General features: G+C 40.2%; 1 protein-coding gene across 1 annotated transcript in view; it reads left to right on the top strand.

The window, feature by feature from the left end:
- oprl1 (opioid related nociceptin receptor 1) overlaps nucleotides 1–19,459 on the top strand; it is a 31,867-nt gene extending 12,408 nt beyond the window's left edge. The window contains exons 3-4 of the mRNA XM_003220715.3: nucleotides 11,982–12,337; nucleotides 14,467–19,459. Of these exons, the coding sequence (XP_003220763.1) occupies nucleotides 11,982–12,337; nucleotides 14,467–14,990 (880 nt within the window). The 3' untranslated portion in view covers nucleotides 14,991–19,459. The remainder of the gene's footprint in view (nucleotides 1–11,981; nucleotides 12,338–14,466) is intronic.
- Nucleotides 19,460–23,315: the final 3,856 nt, after the last annotated feature.

Below are 23,315 nucleotides of genomic sequence, written 5' to 3'. Positions count from 1 at the left end.
AGCAGAACTGCTGACAGGCAGGTTCAAGTCTGGCAAGGGCTGATGAGCTCCCTCTGTCAGCTCCAGTTCCCCATGCAGGGACATGAGAGAAGCCTCCCACAAGGATGGTAAAACATCAAACATCTGTGTGTCCCATGGGCAACGTCCTTACAGATGGCCAATTCTCTCACACCAGAAGCAACTTGCAGTTTCTCAAGTTGCTCCTGACACAGAAAAAAAAACCCTGAATCTGTGGCAAGCATTTTCAAAGATTTGTTCAGTGGTCTGCTGGAAATGAGGCAAGTGGAGTAGCAACATGAGGCAACAACAATTCTGACGTTGTTTATCTTCTAAAGTCCCATGCAAAAGTGTACCATCTAGCACCAGATTAAAAAAAAAACAGGTCATATTGTGGCTGGTACATTGGTTTAGGTCACTTTTTAGAATGTGGTTACAGTTCCACAAATCCATATTTGTGGATTAAGCATTCATGGATAGACATGTGCTGGAGGAGCCACAAATGCCTACCAGAGAAGTGTTCTGAGAACTTTATTTTCTGAGCTGAGAATGTCCTCCATGCCTTGTACTTGATACCTAATACTGGCCATGGAGGGCATTCTGCAAATACTCTCTTCAGTTGGTAGAAATTTTCCATACTCCCCTGTTGCCCTGCCATCATCTCAAGCTACATGACCAAACTCAACATTGTAAATGTTTTAAACAGCAACTATAGCAGGCATGGGCAAACTTGGGCCAAAACACCTGGAGGGCCCAAGTTTGCCCATGCCTGTACTATACCCTGGTCTATGTTCTGGTTACACCAGACCTGGAAGTACATTCTGTCAACGTCTGGCATAATAGAGCCGCAAATATAGTGGTGACGAGAAAGGATTGTTGGCAGAGATGGAATAATGCTCCCAACTCACAAAACGTTCTGTCTATTTTATACCAGTCTTTTTCCCCTCATTATTCATTGACCCCAGAAACCGAATGTACAGAGAAACCATGCTCAGAAAGAGAGGGAAATGAAATTAATACTCTTTCAATAATTTGACGGTTCAATAAGAGTCTTCTAATTTTTTTAAAAAAGGTCTACCTTATTTGCCTGCTGTAGGGATAGAATGAAATTGAACTTAAGCTGCCGGCATAGCAAATATTTTATGACAACCTCGAAGCAATCTAAGCTGCTTCCATATGATCTGTTTTGCTTTGCTTTTTGCCTCCTGCAACAGTCAGTGGGAGCAAATCAGATAGAAATGTAATTAACATTGAGGGGACATCTTTATGCAGTGTGATCACGACCTGTAATGAGGAGAGCGGCCAGAATCATGCCACATGCCCTGTCCCTGCCAACCTAGCCCACACTTCGATGGAAAGACTAGCAAACAATTTTTGCAGAAGGTATTTTAAATAAGAATTCAGGAGCTCTTTCAACTTACACAATTACATCCCAATGATTTTTACCTGATCTCCTATGATTCTATCTCATGGAATCCTTGCTGTTTGAGTCGCACTAAAATGTAAACCCTAGGATTCTGTGTTGCCATGGCAGTTAAACCAGACTCATACTGCTATAGTGATAAAATGTGAGAGATGTTTATAATTTCGAAAACTATTTGTATTAGGTTCATGGGAGCTGTGTATGTTTATCTTGGAGAAGAGAAAGTTGAGAGAGGACATGATAGCCATGTCTGAATATTTGAGTATATGGTTGTTTTACACTTTCAGATAAGTTTCAATTGCATTATATGGCCAGCGTAGAACAGGCATGGGCTAATGTTGGCTCTCCAGGTGTTTTGGACTTCAACTCCCACAATTCCCAACAGCCAGGAGGGCCGAAGCACCTGGAGGGCCGAAGGTTGACCATGCCTAGTGTAGAACCATATAATGCAGTTCAATGCAGTTCAAACTGCATTATATGGGAATGTAAAACAAGCCTTTGATGCTTACGATGCTTGACAGTTCTGACAATACCAGGACGTAGTAGGTTGACCCTGTTGTCTTAAAGCTTTACTACCTTGGTGATATTATTTGCTGAACTGAGAGTGTCTGTGTCTGATACGTCAAGATGGCAAAAATTATTAATGAGGAAGAACATTTTTTTTTCATGTCAGAAGCGACTTGAGAAACTGCAAGTCACTTCTGGTGTGAGAGAATTGGCCATCTGCAAAGAAAAGGACGTTTCCCAGGGGATGATGTTTTGACCATCCTTGTGGGAGGCTTCTCTCATGTCCCCGCATAGAGCTGGAGCTGATAAAGGGAGCTCATCCGTGTTCTCCCCAGGTTGGATTTGAACCGGCAACCTTCAGGTCAGCAACCCAACCTTCAAGTCATTAGTCCTACCGGCACAAGGGTTGAACCCACTGCGCCACCGGGGGAAAGAACAAATAAGCTAGAACAATCTGCAACAGTTTGCTTTTGCCGGAGCTGATTGGGAAGAGCAAACACCGAGTTAATTGCATGCACTTTGAACTGAGTTTGCAGCGGTTCAGATATGCTGAAGACAAAGGGGGAAAAGGAGGAGAGAGAAACTGGGACATTTCAAATGCAACTGAAAAAATGATGTGACAGAGGATTCATTAAGACATATGATATACACATTGTCACATGCATTTTAATACACATTGGAAATGTCTAGTTTTCATAATTAATAAGTGAGTCCTGTTGGGAAAAACAAAGTGCTGAACCACTGGATTACACATGTACATTTTAAAACCTCCCATTGTTAGCGAATCCAAAATGACCTCTCTAGGCAGAAAGAGACATTCTTGTTTTATCTCTGGCAATTAACAGAGTTTGGTATTAACAGCATCAAAATCAATAATGAGAAATGGTCAGACAGGTTTGCTCTCAGATGTTTTACAGATCAGCCTGTAAAGTATTCAATGGCACAGTGACAGATGGTGATAGATGACAAAATCCTACATTAGCGTTCCCCTCATACTGTTGGATTTATGCAAAAAAACTCTGCTTATTTATCAAGACCAAGGTCAGGAGACATGGCTGATATGGAGTTATGAGTCTGGAGCTGGATCATCTGACTAATTGGCGCATTCTAGTTACATGTAGTTGACAGAATTTGCATCTCAATTACGTGAAGACAGCCGGTGCCAAAAGACAGATGCTGGATGCAAGTTGAACATTTGTATTGTGGTCTTGTGGGAGTAGGATGTGACAATATTAAGTCGTAAAGCAATGATCCCCCATAACCTATTTTCTGGATTTATCTGGGAGACATGCTTTTCAAGAAGCAGCGTGTACGTCAGCACCAACGTCAGGAGCAGAACGATGAGAGATTTGGGACAGATAAAGGAAAGCACTTCTTTGCCTGGCACAGAGTTAAAACTATGGCATATGTTGTTACGCTATGCGGCAAGAGACACTAACTTGGATCATTGTTAAGGGGCTGGAAAAATTTATAGCTACAAGAAGATTCTGAATAGTCATTGGCAAGGGATAATGAAAGGCTATTGTTCAATTTCTCCTTTTATGGGCCTTCTGGGAACATTTAGTGGGACTCTGCCATGATTCCAGATCAGCTTCTTAATCAGGTAACTAACTCAGTTACATAAGTAGTGTTTCTCAGTTGTTCCTCCCTCCCAATCTAGATGGATGGGAAGCAGCTCCTGTGAGTGATAGAGGTCCACTCTCCTTTTGATCAGAGTGCAGCAGTTTGACATTTCTAATCCCAGTTACATACACCAGCAATTTCCAGTATGACAATCAGAAGCATTGTCCTTGTTGCAATCCCGCTTCACTGTGGAAATGTCTATTGGAATTGATGTGAGGAAATGTCAGCCTGTAGCATGCCAATTAACAGACTCCTGTCATTCACAGAAAGTTTGGATGGTAATAATAATAATAATAATAATAATAATAATAATAATAATAATAATAATTATTATTATTATTATTATTATTATTATTATTATTATTATTTTACTTTTATACCCCGCCCCATCTCCCTGAAGGGACTCAGGGCAGCTTACATGGGACCAAGCCCGAACATCAACAATATAAAAACAAAGCAATAAAACAAATGAATCACCAACAACAATAAAACAATAAAACAGGTCATAAAATCACATACAAATATAATGATAAAATCTTGGGTTGGCTCCAAAAGATACTGGGCTGAAAGTGAAAATAATATCAGTATCAACCGGGGGGGGGGGGGGGGTACCCAAGCAATGGTAATTCCAAATTGGGATTTTTTTTTCATGAGTCCATATATATCCCCTGCTCCGTTAAATGAATAGGGATTGTGAATACATACCAGATGCAAATGTGTCACTCTTGTTTAAATATTTGTAAGCATGATTCTGAATTTCATCCATAATTTTCTTTGAAGAAAATGTTGTTTCCTGCATAGAAAGCATTATAATCTGCATTGCAGTATATATGCTCGTATAAATCACTGCCATTAGGTGCAGTGCCAGAATAATTTAAATAGTAGATCTAGCCCAGATTGCAGATTTGTGCTAGGGACAGAATACTTCTGAAAGGGACTATGAAACAGCCTAATAGTGGTAGTGATATAGGTGCATATGTACATTGTTGAATTAATGCAGTTTGACAACACTTTCAGTACCATGGTTTAGTGCTATGGAATTGTGAGAGTTGTAGTTTAACAAGATGTTTATCTTTCTCTGCCAAAGAATGTTGTTGGCAAACTACGAATCCAAGGATTCCATTGCATTGCTCCATGGCAATTTGTGGTGTCAAACTGCATAAATTCTACAGCACAGGTGAACCTATGGACCATTGGTTCTCAGTCTTTGGTCCTTCTGCCCCAACCGGTTTGGCCAACTGTTAGGAATTCTGGGAACTAAAACGCTAGGAGGACCAAAGGTTGGGAACCACTAACCTGGCTCATGCATAAACATGCCACATCAGAGCATATGAAGAGACTCTGAAATCAAAGGTGCACAACCAGTGTTGTGTAACTGACAAGTGGGAGGCACTACTGTCCCCTGTTCAGTCATTTGTACAAAAATGTGATCCATCAGGGTTCTAGCAGAGTATAATTCTGGTATTGCGACATTGTGCAGTATAAACTCTGCAAAAAAAAAAAAATCCCAGCTGACGTATGTACCTTACGAGTGAGGCCAGTATTATTAACATGCCATGACTTGCAAGCCTGGGTAAATGGCTTGGCGTGCCAATCAGGACCTCCCTTCCCAGTGTGTGCCAGCTGCCACCAATGAAATCTTTGCAATAGAAACTCTATTAAAATGGAGCTGGGTCTTGAATTTGGTATCTTCTACGTGCAGAGCATGTACTGCGCAACAGAGCTATATATACACCCTTTCCATGGACCAACTGATGACTCATCCTATTCTCTTTATTTTAAAGAAACATTGAAATGGCTTACCTCCATTTTGAAGGAAGTGAGTTCATTTGTCCAACGGGTTTGTTTTTTTGTTTTCCTTTTAAAAAAAATATTCTCTCCTTGCCATTCCGGTTGCGTATCCCTTGTCCAAAATGTTTGGGACAAGAAGTGTTTAAGATTTTGGATTTTTTACCCATTCATTTTGAAATACTTGCATATTTGCAAATGCATGCATCATGAGGAATCTTGAAGACAGGACCCAAGTATAAACAAAAAATAATAATTTATCTTTCATAAACATCATATACACAGCCTGAAGATAATTTTATAGACATTATTTTAAATAATTTTGTGCATAACACTAATGGTGAATCTACATTGCAGAATTAAGGCAGTTTGACATCTCTTGAACTACCATGGAATCATAGGAATTGTAGTTTGGTGACGCAGTAGCACTATTTAGCAGAGAAGGATGCACACTTTCTAATACAGTAGAATCTCACTTATCCAACACTCGCTTATCCAAAGTTCTGGATTATCCAACGCATTTTTGTAGTCAATGTTTTCAATACATCGTGATATTTTGGTGCTAAATTCATAAATACAGTAATTACTACATAGCATTACTGCGTATTGAACTACTTTTTCTGTCAAATTTGTTGCATAACATGATGTTTTGGTGCTTAATTTGTAAAATCATAACCTAATTTGATGTTTAATAGGCTTTTCCTTAATCCCTCCTTATTATCCAACATATTCGCTTATCCAACATTCTGCCGGCCCGTTTATGTTGGATAAGTGAGACTCTACTGTACTCTGAACCCCTATTTAAATTATATTTAGCACCTTGGTGAGTTCCTTCACACTTCAGACTAAAACCCAGCATAGATTTACTTCCTAGCTGACACTGAGAAGGACTGAGCATCAACAACAGAAATCATCAACATCATTGTAATCTGAAATGGACTGACAAAACAGTCGGATGAAGTCACTACAGATAGGAGTGGAAGAGCACAATTAGAAAAATTGACATTACTGGCAACATAGAATGAATTATAACATTAGCAATAAATAAACACACCTCTCAAAGTAAGACTGGTAATTGATATTTTGCTAATATATTATAAAGCCTATGCAACGAACAAAAGAGGGAGGATACAAATATACAGATCCAAAAGGAATTACAGTAACTTTCAACACAGAGAATAATAAAATGTAAGGGGGGAGGGGGAATCCAGAATGAGTCATAATCAGATAAAAGGCGGCCCTGACAGCAGGCAACTCTGAATAAATGCAATCTCCAACCCCTTGCAATAAATACAGTCTCTAAACACTGGAAAGATTATCACTCCCTGGAACTATGCAGTCGTCTTCAGTGAGATATTTTTCAATAGTTTTAAACTCTTGTAAATATTGAAAAATTGTCAACAAATAAAGATAATGCCTGAAAAAAAACCCTAAGCAGGTATTTTTCCTGTGGCTTATTTGAAATATAGTGCAGTGTAGTAGTTTGAGTGTTGGACCATGGTTTGAGTCCCAGCTTGGCTATAGAAAGCTACTGGCCACGGAAAGTTATCACACTCTCTCAGCCTCAGAAATCAGTTGACGGCATACAACAACCAATGGTATCCATAGAATACTCTTTCAGCACCATATTTCAAATGAGCCAATTCTCTTCCTGTCAGCTTTCTTCACTATCCAGCTTTCACAACCATGTAAAGAAACTGCAAACATGATGACATGGATAATCATAATTTTAGCACTCAATGATAGATCTTTATACTTCAGGATCTAGTCTATTTGTTCCATATCTTTGATATTTTCTGGTTGGATGTCTAGCATTTTTCTCTTTATTTTTTTGTTGTAGTACTGCTGCTTTATCTTCAGCAATGGCTGTATTTTATTGTTTTTGCCAGGAGGTTCTGTGAATTTATGATGTTGTGTTTGACTGTTCATTGTGTATGTTTTGTTTTGCAATTGTTGTATTTTGTATGTCGCACCCTGAGTGTTCTGTGAGCCATTCCGAGTCCCTCTGATAGATGATGGCAGGATATAAATAAAGTTTTATTATTTATTATTATTTTTCCCTTTTGCTATACCCCAGTAGTTTGTTGAAGGCCTTCCAACCTGGGAATGTCATGCTCTGTCACAATCCCATATTTCATTGGGAATTATCAAATCATAGGGTTTTCATGATATGGGATAATAATCAGCATAGTCTTTTTCTGGCCATGAGCACACAATCCCATCACCATGGAAAGGCAGTATAAGGAATGGTGTTTAGCAGGACAATGTGATGATGATGATGATGATGATGATGATGCCATCCCAGGTGACAGTCACATTGACGAAAAACAACAGGAAAAACTCAGCCGCTATCAGGATCTCCAGATTGAACTTCAAAGACTCTGGCAGAAACCAGTGCAGGTGGTCCCGGTGGTGATGGGCACACTGGGTGCCATGCCAAAAGATCTCAGCCGGCATTTGGAAACAATAGACATTGACAAAATTACGATCTGTCAACGGCAAAAGGCCACCCTGCTGGGATCTGCACACATCATCCGAAAATACATCACACAGTCCTAGACACTTGGGAAGTGTTCGACTTGTGATTTTGTGAAACAAAATCCAGCATATCTATCTTGTTTGCTGTGTCATACAATAAAATAAAATAATAATAATAATAATAATAATAATAATAATAATAATAATAATAATACTACACTTTATTTATATTCTGCTTTATCTCCCCGGGGAGCCTCCAGTGGCTCAGTGTGTTAAAGCGCTGAGCTGCTGAACTTGCAGACCGAAAGGTGCCAGGTTCAAATCCGGGAAGCTGAGTGAGCGCCTTCTGTTAGCTCCAGCTTCTGCCAATCTAGCAGTTCAAAAACATGCCAATGTGAGTAGATCAATAGGTACCGCTCCAGCAGGAAGGTAACAGCATTCCATGCAGTCATGCCAGCCACATGACCTTGGAGGTGTCTATGGACAACGCCGGCTCTTTGGCTTAGAAATGGAGATGAGCACCAACCCCCAGCGTCGGACATGACTGGACTTAACATCAGGGGAAACCTTTACCTTTATCTACCCGGAGGAACTCAGAGAAGATTACAATACACATATAAGCCAAACCTTCAGTGCCTTTTTACACAATGACATACAATACAATACACAGACAAGGTAAAGGCCTTCCACTTTTCATCTCCGGCATCTGGAGGCGATGCTCAATTCCGGCCATGGGGAGGTGCTCTTGTTCAATTTTTCCATGCCGAGGAGTCTGTTGTCCATAGACATCTCCAATCATGTTTTGCCGGTATGTCTGTATAGGGTGCTCATTTCCTTCCTGCCAAGGTGATACCTATCAATCTACTCGCATTGCATGCTTTCAAACTGCTAGGTTGGCAGTTTGTAATCAATGTAGTCGAATCCTGAAGCCAGTTGGGCCAGTTCAGACTGATTTGTTCCAGCTTTCCAGTGTGAAGTCTCGAGATATTTCGTTCAATCTAGAGATACAAAGGGACTACACAGGGATAGAGGAACAAGGTGATGTGATGTGAAAAGGAAGGTGGGAATGGTAACAGTGAGTAAACTTCAATCTTGGGCAAGAATTTTGCAATTCCTCAGTCATAGTACTTATATGAAAAGATTTTGAGATGCCATTGGATTTATAATAAATTATCTACTATAATTCTTCCCCCCTCCCCCAGGTTTATCAGGTACTTGATCATACAAAAAGATGTAGTAAGTTTGAGCAGTTGCTGATTCAAATTTTATGTTTGATCTCTCCAAATCTTTTTCTCTTAATTTCTCACCCTTTTTTCTGTGGAACAGCTTGATTTAATCTTCTTTTAATCCACCCTTGGCTTGCAAAAAGAGCCACACTGGCAGCAGAAAATGCAAGGGGAGCTCATTTGTGTGTGGTGAGAGCTTCCATATCAGTGGGGCATTGGATTGGTTCCAGGTTTTAGTCTGCAACTTTAAAAGAGATATCCAAGGTGGGAAAACTAATCCCTAAAATATATTCAGAACCTCGGAATTCTCTTTTGCACTTAATGTTTAAACATAAAGTAGATTCATTATCCTATTTAAATTAGAGTCTCCAAATACTGCTGTTCCTGTGTTACATTATGGTATTCTTCTAGGAGTGTTGAGACCTGTGATTGTGATATTTTTCTGCATGCATCTCCTTCCTCTAAAAATAATACTGTATATACTCGAATATAAACCGACCCGAATATAAGCCGAGGCACCTAATTTTACCACAAAAAAACTGGGAAAATTTATGACTCAAGTATAAGCTTAGGGTGAGAAATGCAGCAGCTACTAGTAAAGGTTCAAAATAAAAATAGATATCAGTGCAATTATATTAAGACATTAGTAGGTTAAATGTTTTTGAATATTTACCGTATTTCAAAGAAAAATAATAAACTAGCTCTGTAAGTGGAAAAGTAGGGTCAACAAAAACAATGTGGTATCAACAATAACTTTATAATAATAACAACAATAATAAAACTTTATTTGTCCTATCTCCCCATGGGGACTCTGGCCGGTTTCCAAAAGTAACAGGCAAACATTCAATGCTCATATAAACAATGCAGAGCTAGATATAGATCTATAATTATATATACTAATTTCACATATGCATTTTCCCCTGAAACATTTGTAAATCCTTTCTCTATGTGCATTTCCTTCCTGCAATATTTGCAAGACCTATATATCTATATTCATATCTAACTAGACATATCTATATATATTTGTGTGCATTTCCCCTCTGTAATATTTGCAAGCCCTATATATCTATATTCATATCTATCTATCTAGACATCTCCCTTTATATAGATAATTATAGCTATATAGGATTTGCAGAGACTTACAAACATGTGAGGGGAAAATTCATATAAAAATAATGTATACATATATAGATATACAGGTACATGGAAATCTCTAGATATCTATATGTGTATAGGATTCGCAAAGGCCTGCAAACATATGAGGGGAAAATTCATATACAAAATTAATGTATATAGATAGATACAGGTACATAGGTACATAGGGATTGCAAAGGCTTGCAGGGGGAAATATCTATATATCTGTAGGAGAGATTGACAAATATTTCAAGGGAAAATGCTTTTATAAGATTAACGGATATATATATATATATATATATATATATATATATATATATATATCCTTCTTCCTGACTTGCAAGGGCTTCTCTCCTCCTCCTTTCCCTTTTCGAAACATTCCCTTGGTTAAGAGCGAAGGAGGCTTTGGAAAAGAAAACACACTGATAAGGAAGAAAAATATATCATATATTGCAAGCAATGGCCTCCAGGTTCCTGTCAGCTTGACCGTGGCCCCATTATAAGCTGAAGGAGGCTTTTTCAGCTCAAAAAAGGGCTGAAAAATTCAGCTTATCTTTGAGTATATATGGTAACTTTATGGGTTCATTTTCAGGCAGAATCCAAAGTACTGGTTTAGACCTATAAAGACCTGTATTGCTTGAATCACAGTTTGTGAGCCAAATAGAGCTCCAATCCTCTGGGGAGAATCTTAATTTTGTCCCAACACCCACGAAAGCTTGTTTAGTGGGAACAAAAGAGACAGACTTCTTGGTGGCTGCTCCCAGACTTTAAAACTCCCTTCCTAGAAAGGCCAGATAAAAACATTTCTCTACAAACTGATAGAATCATAAAATGATGATGATTCCTTGTAAGTTGCCTTAAGCCACTTTGTCAGTAGAAAGATGGGATAAACATAAAGTAAATACTAACTTAGAACATACAGTCATCTGGTGAAGGTGAATGGTAGGAGAGTTGGAATAAGCAAAATAAAAACATTATTTCACACAACTCACTTTTCCGAAGACGACCCCGGGCAAGTCACACTCTCTGAGAGGAAGGCAATGGCAAACCTCATCTGAAAAAACCTTGCATTAAAAAGCCTCATGATAAGTTGGCCATAAATTGGAAATGGCTTGAAGGCACACAACAATATCTCTATTTTAGAAATAAATATAACATGGACTTCCATTCATTTCCAAATTTAGTTTGTAAAAACCCCTTTTCTTATATACTGTAAAGTAGTTGTCATCACAAACCACGCAAACCACACAAACTGAGTCCTATCAAGAATTTCTTCTTACTGCCATTATTTCCATGTACAACAATCTATAGTACGTACATTTACCGATCCTGCATGCTCTGGTGTTCTGTTTGGCGGGCATGCTTCCAAACAAAAACTTTGCTAGGTCTTACTTTTGGGGGAGGCCTTATATTTAGTAATTCAGCAAAACCTCTACTAGGTCTTATTTTCTGGGGATGTCTTATTTTAGGGAAAACAGGGTAAGTAACTATATGTTTTAAGCTTGATTAATGTATTTTATGGATTATTGTTAATGGTTTTAAATGTGTTGCTGTTTTTACCGATCCGTTTGGCATTGAATTTTGCCGGTTGTTGTAAGCCGCCCTGAGTCCACTCAAGTGAGAAGGGCGGGGTAGAAATGTTGTAAATAAATAAATAAATAAAAATGTCATTGTTCAAGGTGCTTTTGGGGGGAAAATGAAACAATACAGAAATGTTCATCAGTAACTGATGGAGAATACTGTCCCAGTTTTGTGCTACATTGAGTTTGAATTCCATCATTGTGTGTCTTCATTGCTCTGTCTAGATTCACCAAGATGAAGACAGCAACCAACATCTACATCTTTAACCTGGCTCTGGCTGATACCTTGTGCCTAATGACCTTACCTTTCCAAGGCACCGATACCTTCTTGGGCTCCTGGCCATTTGGAAATGCCCTCTGCAAGATTGCCATCTCCATTGACTACTACAACATGTTCACCAGTACTTTCACACTGACCATGATGAGTGTGGATCGCTATATTGCCATCTGCCACCCCATCAAAGCCTTGGACATCCGTACGCCCCACAAAGCTAAACTTGTCAACATTTGCATTTGGGCCTTGGCCTCGGTCTTTGGGATCCCTGTGATGGTAATGGGATCGACTGAGAATGAAAATGATGGTGAGTACAATGAAATTAACTATAAATGCTGTCTAGTGAAAAATCTCATACCTTCCAACATTTCTCAGATGTTGCAAAAAAAAGATGGGAAAGGCGATTAATGAGGAACTGCACACAAACTGGCAGAAATCCAGATTCAAGAAATGCAAATGAGCCCTTTGAACACAGCAGCCATCCCTGTCTTTTGGGATAGGGTTGAAGGCCCCATTGGCAAAGCCTATCCCAGTCCAATGATAACTAGGCACATAGCTGGAATTGAGGAACAGTGATCTCAAAGCAATGGCAATATTTCCCCTTGTGGAATTCTTGCTGCTGAAAATGAGATGTAAATCAAAGCACATTGAAAAATATTAATCCCCTGCTAGGCAAGGCAGGAAAAAATAGCTAGCAAAGAAGCGCATATGCGTAATACTAGCCTAGACAGCATCAATTGATGCTTGTCATGACAAGAAGAGAAAAAAGCTAAACATAAAACCTGAAGAAAAAAAACTCTGGAATTGTCTTTGGAACTTGCTTGTAGACTCAAGAGACTTGTGCATTCCTTCTTGAGTACTTGCCAAGTGCAAAATAACTCTGATTAATCTTGAGCTTGCATGCATTTGAGTTGGGACTTGAATGCCACTCTTGACATATCATTTGCGCTCCCAGAACAATTTGGATGGAATTAAGGAGAAAAGGAAGACTTGTTGCCAATGTGCTTGCCAAGCTGAAATACAGTATTGCATGAGCAGCTAGATGGTGGATCACAGCTTGGAAAAGTCATTGCATAAGGATTGCACATCCCATTGGCCATGCTAGCATGGGATTTAGAGAGCTGTGGTCCAAAGACAGAGAGATTTCCCTAATCTCTGCTATGCCTTAGAACTTGTGGAGCTCATCAGTAAAAGAAAAGAAAAATCCAACAAAGCAAGTCTGCTATGTCTTCTTGGAGTAAGACTTATTTTCTGCTAAGTGTATACATTATTTTCTTTGCAAAACATGTTTTTTTCTATGTAAAAATGCTGTTCTCTACACAAAAATACCACTTCATTTAATATATCACCTACTTACGTATGTGCATGCATAAGCTAGTTATGTATCTGTTTCCTGGTCCAACTGCCCCAAATATATCCTACCAGGCAGCAGCCACACTGAGCAGAAGAAGAAGTTTCCAGCAGTAAGAATGGTTGTGACAAGGATTTGTGACAGCGTCCTACTTCTCTGGCATGGAAATGTCCCAGTTATCACACTTCCATTTCTCAGTGAGACTGCTCTGAGCAAAATGAATTTGAGGAAGTTGGGCCAGGAGACATGACATACTCACACATATATAACTAACATATAAACTCAGGTATAAGTTGACATCAAGCATAAGTTACAGGTGGATTTTGGGGGCCAAACTTATTGCTTTTGGTATGACCTATGAATACATTACTGATATTGACCCATGGGTAAGTAATCCTACTTGTTTGGGGTCAATCTTTGATTAAACTTTCTAGACTTATACATGAGTATATACAATAAACATGATTCAATGTTTTTTAGTTTCTGGAGCATCTGAATGTGATTTACTTAAGTGTTGACTCACCACTCAACAATTTAATTAGAGGGTCAACTTCAAGTGGGACTAAATAATAGGATTCAACCCACAAAAAGACTTATATTTCCTTCTCTGACTCCTATACAGTGGTCTCTCTTTTTTTTTTTCGTGTCAGGAGCAACCAGAGTTGCTTCTGGAGTGAGGGAATTGGCTGTCTGCAAGGACGTTGCCCAGGGGATGCCCGGATGTTTTGATGTTTTACCATCCTTGTGGGAGGCTTCTCTCATGTCCCAGCATGGAGCTGGAGTTGATAGAGGGAGCTCATCCGTGCTCTCCCCGGGTGGGATTCGAACCTGGCAGCCTTCAGGTCAGCAAACCAACCTTCAAGTCAGAAGGCTTTTTATCCCCTAGGTCACTGGAGGCTCCTACAGTGGTCTCTGAAAGAAATGAATAAGAGTACAGGGAGCCTCCAGCCTTCCTTTGGGATTCAAAAATGTCTCTTAAAATGAGCTAGTGATATGCAAATGCCTGGAGTTGGAGGTATGTTGCTGAAGATTAAATGACCCACTTTTCTGAGGCCAAGCCCTTCCATTCTTTCTTGTCTTTGCAGAGATTGACTGCCTGATCAGACTCCCTGAACCAGTGGAATATTGGGATCCCATCTTTGGAATCTGCATATTTCTCTTCTCCTTTATGATCCCTGTCATGGTCATCACAATTTGCTACAGCCTCATGATCAGGCGCTTGAAGAATGTCCGTGTTCTTTCTGGATCCAAGGAGAAGGACCGAAATCTCCGGCGCATTGCTCGCCTAGTCCTGGTGGTGGTGGCCGTCTTTGTCATCTGCTGGACCCCCGTCCACATCTTTGTCCTGGTCCGGTGCCTGGGAGCCAAGGCAGACAATGAGGTCAAGTTAGCCATCTTGTACTTCTGCACTGCCCTGGGTTACACCAACAGCTGCCTGAACCCCGTGCTCTATGCTTTCTTAGATGAGAACTTTAAGACCTGCTTCAAGAAGTTCTGCTTCCCATCTGCCTTTAGGAAAGAGCTCCAGATGTCCAACCGGATGTGCAGCATTGCCAAGGATGTGGCTTATGCTTGCAAGAATTCAGATGGGACTAACAATCCGGCATGACTAGGCGTGGAAATTCCGATGGTGCCGGTCAGCCAACAGAGCCCAACGACGCCCACGTCGGAGCTAACTCAGATAACAGCCCTTTAAAGTACAAATATTTTTGATCCAGGGCTAGAGACTCACCATGAGTTGGGAGGAGGAACATATTGGAACATTCCTCCCCCCGAGATAATAAAGAAGTGAGGCATTTTGAATATCAGAATGTAATACCTCTTTCTCTTTAAGGGCCGAATTTTCAATTGACTCTTGGATTCCACAAGGCCACGATCATGTTGGCTTTGAGCATGCCACATAAATACAAAGGATTTTGGAATGAAAGAGGTTTAATGTGCATCCTGGCTATTGTAGGTTTCTTTGTTGCTGCCACAGCAGTTGGAAAGTGAAAGACACAGAGAGACAGTATTCTTTGCTACTGCAACTTGAATTGCTTCAATGGCTCATCAGACAATTGTATACTGAGAAAGCTTTGTAGTGAGATTTTCAATGAGTTCAAGGTTCGAGTTTATGGGAGCTGAAGTCCAGAATGGCATGAAGAGCATAACAGAAAAGATTATTTACAACTAAATGAGCTATTCAATTCTGTGCATTTCAGTGTCTGAATACTGGGAGCTTAGAAGGATGTCTTCATGCTTTGTTTTAATGCTTTGAACCTTTGGTGGATGAGTGCAGCAGAATGGAATCGAGACCTATGGTGATGAAGCAGAGTTGTGGAAATGTAATACATATTTCCAATTATACCAATTTCTTCATTTTACCTAAGAACACTCTAAAGTGGGCTGCCAAATACAGAGATAATGATGACAAATATGTACCATCTTGAGCAACGCACATCTGAAAGGGTTTTTTTTTTACTCTTAATAATGCAACATAGCAGCTATTGTAGCCACAGGTAAGAATGGACAAGGATAACAATCAAGAGGCAAAATTCAAGCATATGAAAAGTCAGTTCAAGTAATGACTTAAAAAGCAGGTTTTAATAATAATAATGATAATAATGATAATAATAATAATATGAATTCCCTGCCCACTTCTGAATTCCCTTTACACACATATATATATATATATATACCGTATATCTAAGCCCAATTGCCCTCTCCTGTTGCATTGTGAATTCTGGCCTGGTCTCCTGATGGAAACTAGAAATGAAGCATATTGTCAGTTAAGACAATTCCAGTGTCCATTGCATATCTACAAGGGTATTTCAGATCCATTATAGCAGGGGGTGGGAAGTCTAAAACTGCTGAGTTGACTTACGAGAACTCATCCTTGGTGGTGACTTTTCCCTATGGCCAAACTCCAATGGTTGATATGTCCCAGTGTGTAAGGATTCCATGTAGCTAAAATCACAGCCTCCTTGTATAAAAGAATACACTCTTTAGCTTCGTTTTAATGGCATTGCAGTAGAAATGGAAGGAAGGCGATTGACCTTCACCCAAAAGGGACAGGATGAAACTTGTCTTACTGATCAATGCAGTTTCCAGCACTCTATACATGTGTAATTTCTCCCTCCATATGGTCCTGCCAACAGAGTTTGGAAAATGCAGACAGTGGCCATGCTTGCCGAGGAATTGTAGTCCATTCCTTTTGTTCCAAGCTCTGCCTCATGAATATATGAATTAATGGCATCTCAGAGAAACCTCTAGTGGGGTCAGCCAAATCACTTTTGTTTTTTTTATTGTTATTAATAACTTAAATGATTCATGATGGACTTCTGCCAAGAAAGGAGCCCAATTAGTGGGGAGTTCCATGAGGACAGGCTGTTGGCCAACTATATCCTTCACATAAGAGTGGGTTGGTGTTTCCATTCCCAAGAAAGCATCTATGTTGCGTGTTATAAAAAGGCTTTGTGCCTTGACTATGCCCAACATATCATTGACTGATAAATGCACAGAGATATTATCATTCCTTCGTGTTGTTCAGAGGTTGACCACTTACAATCCAACCTCAGCAGCCACCACTGTATCTGCTTAACCGTTCTTCACCAAAATACACATTTCTGCTCCGAATGACTTGCTCCAATCCTGTTGAAACCCAGCCTTGTTTCTCCTAAGAAGACCTAGTAATTTTTTTTGCATGGTAAAACATGTGCCTCTGGAACTCTACAGGAGAATTAGAGCTGGAGGAAGCTCAAAATGGAAAGCAGCGGCCAGAGAAAGGATGAAGCAGACCCCTTTCACGTCTCTGCTTCTCTGCTCAAACCTAGTGTTTGCCATTGCTGCTTTTCATTCAAAAAGGAGGCCATTGGAGCCTTGTTAAATGTTTTGTTGTGTAATATACAGCTCGGTCTTTAGTGTGCCTGAAAAAACATTGAATATTTCCTTTCTGTGCCTGCAAGAACAAAACAAAAAAGGATTTTAAAAACAGAAAAATGAGAAACTGGGCTCAAACTACAAGAACACTGATCTCGCAGAACTGAATCCAAACAGAAAGAAGGAACTGTGCCTACTCCTTCTTACTGCTGATTGTACAGAACTCCTTATGGAAGTATTTCTTGTAAGCGGTTTGATGAAATTGTGTATTTTTTCATGTGTTGATCTGCTGGATGTCGGAATGCTTCCTATCCACTGTATGACTATAAGCTGCCGTGTTTCTATGTTTTGTAGGTTTTGTCTCTTATAGTAGGGCTTTGGGAACTATGGACTGCACCACAAGTTTGAATACTTGCTGTTCACAGGGGCTTTTGCGTCAAAGCTACATTTTCTTAGCCCTTGTTTTGAAAATAGCTGGGGGGGGGGCTGCGGAGGGGGGGATTTTTGCCAGATGGCTGGGAAGCTGCTAATGTTTCTTTTTAAGTAGGAAAACAAAAGGAAGATGTAACAAGTATGTTGTATTGATGAGTTATTCCCAATCCATTTCATGACCACATAGTAGGATACTGCTCCCCCGCCCCGGCCTGGCACCATTGATGTGTCCATCAGTGAGATGGACACATTCAAATGAAGTTAGTTGAACATAGGCCCGTTATTAAATCAACAGGATGAGGGCAAGTCAAGGCATCAATCCCATAGAATTCCACCCACACTAACCTGAATCACTTTGCTCAATCCCAACTAATGGAGCACCATTGAATCAACTCATGAATAATGAGTTAACGCATAGGGGAAAGTCATTGGTTTAAATCTAATTGGCTTAACTTTGCAACATAATTTAGATCCTTTATGAGATAAAGGCATCCTCTGTCATCATCATTATTATGGTCCCCCATACCCACTGAACATACTGTAGAAATAGGAATAATGAAATCTGTTGAAATAAATTACTTCTTCTAGAAGTTATAATAAAGTCTCACTGGAGGACCTAGGAAATTAAATAGTTGAGCTCTAAAATAGAAAACACATACCTAAAAAACGATCAGTTCTGAGACAGCTCCTGGTCTAGAAAGATCTCCACCTGACAATGTAAGTTTCGGGAGGAGGAAACCAGCCTTGGAGAAGCAACCTCAGACAAAGCCTACTCCAGAATTCCCACCAAATGTTCCCATGAAGGTGGTCTAGATGCAGTCTTGCACTGCTATTTGAACCCTCTTGTGTGTCCACAGTATCTGGTGCCTCCTGTTTAGCCAAGTTGCTGTTGGCTTTGGATGAAAGAGTGTCTAAGGGTTTAACCCTATCCACTAAACAGGCTCACACCCTTGGAGAGCTCAGAATAAAAATTCAGAATAAATTTGGGCACAGATCCAATGCTGCACTGATGTGGAAATCTCAAGTTCCACTCCAGAGAGTTCAGAAGGTCTTTGAATGTTTTCATAAATTTTAAACCCATTTCCCCCAAAGAAGTTAAGGTAAAATGCCTACATAATTATCCAGTCACATTTCTCAACCCAGAATTTCTAAAGTTTTAAGAAGTTTGTGTGCTGATAGATGGAAGGCTGGATCTGCAGATTGTTCTTTTAAGAGCCCAATTTCTCAGTAGTGACACGAGACTCTAATTGTCTCGAAGCAGACAGAACAAAGCACCCAAATCATAATCCACCCACCAGCTGACTTGGGTGGATCGTTGCAGAAATTAGGTATTATGCATGGGATTGCTCTATCCATCAGACACCCGCCCACCAGCCTAACAGCACCCTCTTGAGATTCATACACACACATACATTTCCTGTACATTCAACTCATTTTTTATTTAAGAAACTGCTATAATTCTTCAGTTTAGATACAGCTTTAAGCAGACTCCCTTTTCCTTTCCCATCCCCATCCCCTTCACCTTCTCTCTCCTTCCTTCCATCCATCTTTTCTAGGGCAGCAGGTTCAAGAAGAAAGAGAAATATATAGCTTTATTGCTCTGTGCCTATGGAATTAAATGGCCCATGATTGGCTGGCTGGTTGAAACACAATCTTCTTAATTATCTACTGAAATGTCTGTGATGATAGTATACTATGATTGAGCTTTATGACTCTTGCTGTGCAAAACAGCTATTTTGCTAGGCAGCTATTTGTGCTTTAGGAAGAATAAAGTTCTGCACTTGGCAATTGTGGTGTTACTACTATAACTGCATCATCAGCATTGCAACATTATTATTAGCCAAGGTTCTACACCAGGGATATGTACCATATCTCTCTGCATGTATATGTTGTGCCAAGCAAACCTCGTGCCGAATAACAACATACTGCAATTGAGTGTATATCCAAATGTTCAATTGAATGCATGCAGAACTCCACTTCTCCACTTTTGAATGTCAGCCCCCAAAAGTCCCAGCCAACAAATCCAATGGCCAGAAATATTGTGACTTGAAACAACAGGAGTTCATTTTGAGGATCTGCAAATAAGGAGAGTGGGGCTCTTCAGCATAGCTGATCCCCTCCTGTTTGAAGCTGTGATGCTACAATCCACTTCCTATCACAAAGGCACCATATAACAATTTCCCTTCCACCACCAGAAGAATACAGAACATATCTGCATTATAGAATCTTAGAGTTGAAAGAGATCACATGGGGCATTTAGTCCAACCCCCTGCCAAGAAGCAGGAAAATCACATTCAAAGTACCCCCAACAGATGGCCATCTAGCCACTGTTTAAAAGCCCCCAAAGAAGGAGCTTCCACCACACTCTGAGGCAGAGAGTCCCACTGTTGAACACCTCTTACAGTCAGGAAGTTTTTCTTCATCTACATGTGGAATCTCCGCTCCTGTCATTTAAACACATTGCTCCAAGTCCTAAGCTCCAGGGCAGCAGAAAGCAAGCCTCCTCCCTCCTTTATTTATTTATTTTCAATATTTCTACCCCGCCCTTCTCCCCGAGGGGACTCAGGGTGGCTTCTTATGAATCCTTTCACATCTTTATACATGGTGATCATGTCTCCTCTCAAACTTCTCTTCTGCAAGCTAAACATAACCAGCTCTTTAAGATGCTCCTCAGGCCTTTGATCATTTTAGTTGCCTGCCTCTAGACACATTCCAACTTGTCAAAATTTCTTTTAAATTGTGGTGTTCAGAATTGAACACAATATTCCTGGTGAGGTCTTATTCTTCTTCTTTCTGTCATTATTTGCAGTTATGCCTTCAGTATCCCTCTTCTAAGAAACTCCCATTCATCATTAACTCCCTTCTCTTTCAGTATTCCTGTCCCCATTACTACTATATCTCTTCTTTTTGCATGTTTGGTCATCTGGTCAAGGAAGACTTCATCAAGTTTTTCTGTCTGGCTTAAAGGTCTGTAGTAGGCCCCCTCAACTACACCTTTTTCAGTCCCTGTTCCCTTAATTCTTACCCAGATGCTCTCAACTTGGGTTCTAGGATTGAAGCCTTGCATCTCTTCACATGGGTAGATATTTTTGACATATAATGCTACTCAACCCCCTCTTCTGTTTGATCTATTTCTCTGAAATAGGTTATACCCCTCAATTGCTACATTCCAATTATAGGACTTGTCCAAGTTTCAGGTTTCAGTTATACCTATTACATCATAACTGTTTTGTTGTGCTAGGAGTTCCAGCTCATCTTGTTTATTTTTCATGCTCTGGGCATTAGTATAAATACATCTAAGCCCATGGGACATTCCCCTTTATTTGAGATTATTGTCCTTTCGTTACTTGGTACTTGTGTCTTTTTAGCTTTTTAGCTTTTTGGTTGTTCACTCCAGGCCTTAATAAACCACTGCTGCCAAGGATAATGTCACACTCCCCCACACTAACTAGTTTAAAGTCCGCAGGATCAGGATTGCCAATCTCTGAGCAAAAAACATTCCTTTTTTACTTCTGTGAGATGAAATACATCCCATGCCAGTAGCCCATCTTCCTGGGAAAGCAGACCATAGTCCAAGAAGCCAAATTGTTCTTCCTTACATCATCTGCAGAACCAGTTACAGATTAAAGTAAAGGTTTCCCCTTGACATTGAAGCCTAGTCGTGTCTGACTCTGGGGGGTGGTGCTCATCTCTATTTCTAAGCCGAAGAGCTGGCGTTGTCCGTAGACACCTGCATGGAGAGCTGTTACCTTCCCTCTGAAGCAGTACCTACTGATCTACTCACATTTGCATGTTTTCAAACTAGGTTGGCAGAAGCTGGAGCTAACAGCAGGAGTTCACCCTGCTCCCCAGATTCAAACTGCTGACTTTTGGGTCAGCAAGTTCAGCAGCTCAGCGGTTTAACCTGCTGTGCCACCGAGGGCTCCAGTTACAGTTAGTTGATCAGTATTCAATTAGTAGAATCCAGATTAGTTGCTCAGTAAACCCAGGAGTGAATCTGCAGTGTAGAATTAATGCTGCCTGATACCACTTTAGCTGCCATGGCTCAATTCTATAGAATCATGGGAGTTGATTCCCTTACTAAATGATAATTCCTACATTTTAACTGCCAGTGCATGACAGATGCAGAGCTTCCATCTAATCCTCCAAATCTGCAGGTGTTGCCTGGAATGGAGCAGGTTCTGTACCTTTCACAATTGGGCTGACGGACTCCTCTGGCTCAGTCCCATTGATACAATTCTTTTCCTCATCCAAGGAAGTCTCCTCCAAATATGGCATGACACCCAAACATTAGCCATGCATTCAGTTCCACATTTGGTTTCTTGGAATTGTTGCCCAATATTGTCATTCAACATTCAGAGCGGACAGCAGAATGAATGCATGACTCTACATGTCGAAATTGAAGCAGACGTAAGTACAAAGCAGACGTAAGTACAAAGTAAGTACTTCTGGAACATGGCCACACAGCCCGAAAGACATACAACAACCCTGTGATCCCGGCCATGAAAACCTTCGACAACACAAAAAAGTTTATGCTATCCTTTCATTTTTCCTCAAAGATGCTACAAGATCCCTTTGCAATTCTGATGCTGGTTTCATCTATAGCCTCCCTCTCTCCCTCTATTATCTATATAGCTATTAAGCTATCTTGCAGTCTGTCATCAAACATTACACTGAAATCTGTTTGTCTTAAAAGAGCAAAATCAATTGCTCAATCCATAATTAAAAAGGAACATTAGTTATATATCCAACACATGAAGACTCTGGTGTTCCAAAGCAAAGCAAAGACATTCAAGCAGACCAAGTATGGCAATTCTTGCCAATAGATAAAAGTCAAACTCAAACTGCTCTGTGTAGGATAGATACTTTCATAGCCTCCTTCTTGCCTTTGTAGAAGTCTATAAAGGAACTCAATGTGCTTCGCTCTGACAAGGGGCAATGAACTTACTCCGAAGTGTTTCAAGGAGTTACTGCTTCTTCATCAGAGCAGCCAGTACAAAAGTGAAGTTCAAAGCACAACAATGACACAGAATCCACAGAGGGAAGAGTATTGCTCATCTGTCATTATGATGCTATGTTTACAGCCCTCACTGCCCCTGATAACTATTGCGAGATTATCTGCCTGAAATCCATTAAATCACAACAGGGCTCCAGCAGCAATCTTACCCTCCTCCCTCTGGTGTGGAAACAGAGGCTTTTAAGAAAGCATCATACTATTATTTGCTTGGTGACACATAAGCTTCAAGAGGATCTTTCTGCAAAAGCCAGGGAGGCCAACAACAGACACATTTAAAGCAGTTTTTCATAGCAACAAATTCAGCAGGCTTCCTGATGGTCTTCCTTTGCAACCGGAAAGCAATTATCCTCCTGCATAGTTATGCATTGTTGTTTTTCTGCTTGAACACAACACAGACTGCAAGGCAGGTGGGGGGAGGGAGAGAATTTGGAAAGAAAGTGCATTGGTGTCAAAGAGGACAGCTGGACTGCGTTGTCACAAACTATATCATGAGTCTATGTTGGGACTCCCAGTTCAGGACTATTTCAGAAAATTACATGAGATCTAGGACCTTATCATTTGAATCCATTATTCCAGTACAGCTACATTATTGTTGATGGATACCATGTTGAGACCCCTCACATCACA

The sequence above is a fragment of the Anolis carolinensis genome, chromosome 4, assembly GCF_035594765.1.
Source record: "Anolis carolinensis isolate JA03-04 chromosome 4, rAnoCar3.1.pri, whole genome shotgun sequence".
Taxonomy (NCBI): Eukaryota; Metazoa; Chordata; class Lepidosauria; order Squamata; family Dactyloidae; genus Anolis; species Anolis carolinensis.
The sequence above is the reverse complement of the archived record's forward strand: the minus strand, read 5'-3'. Positions and strand labels throughout refer to the sequence as shown.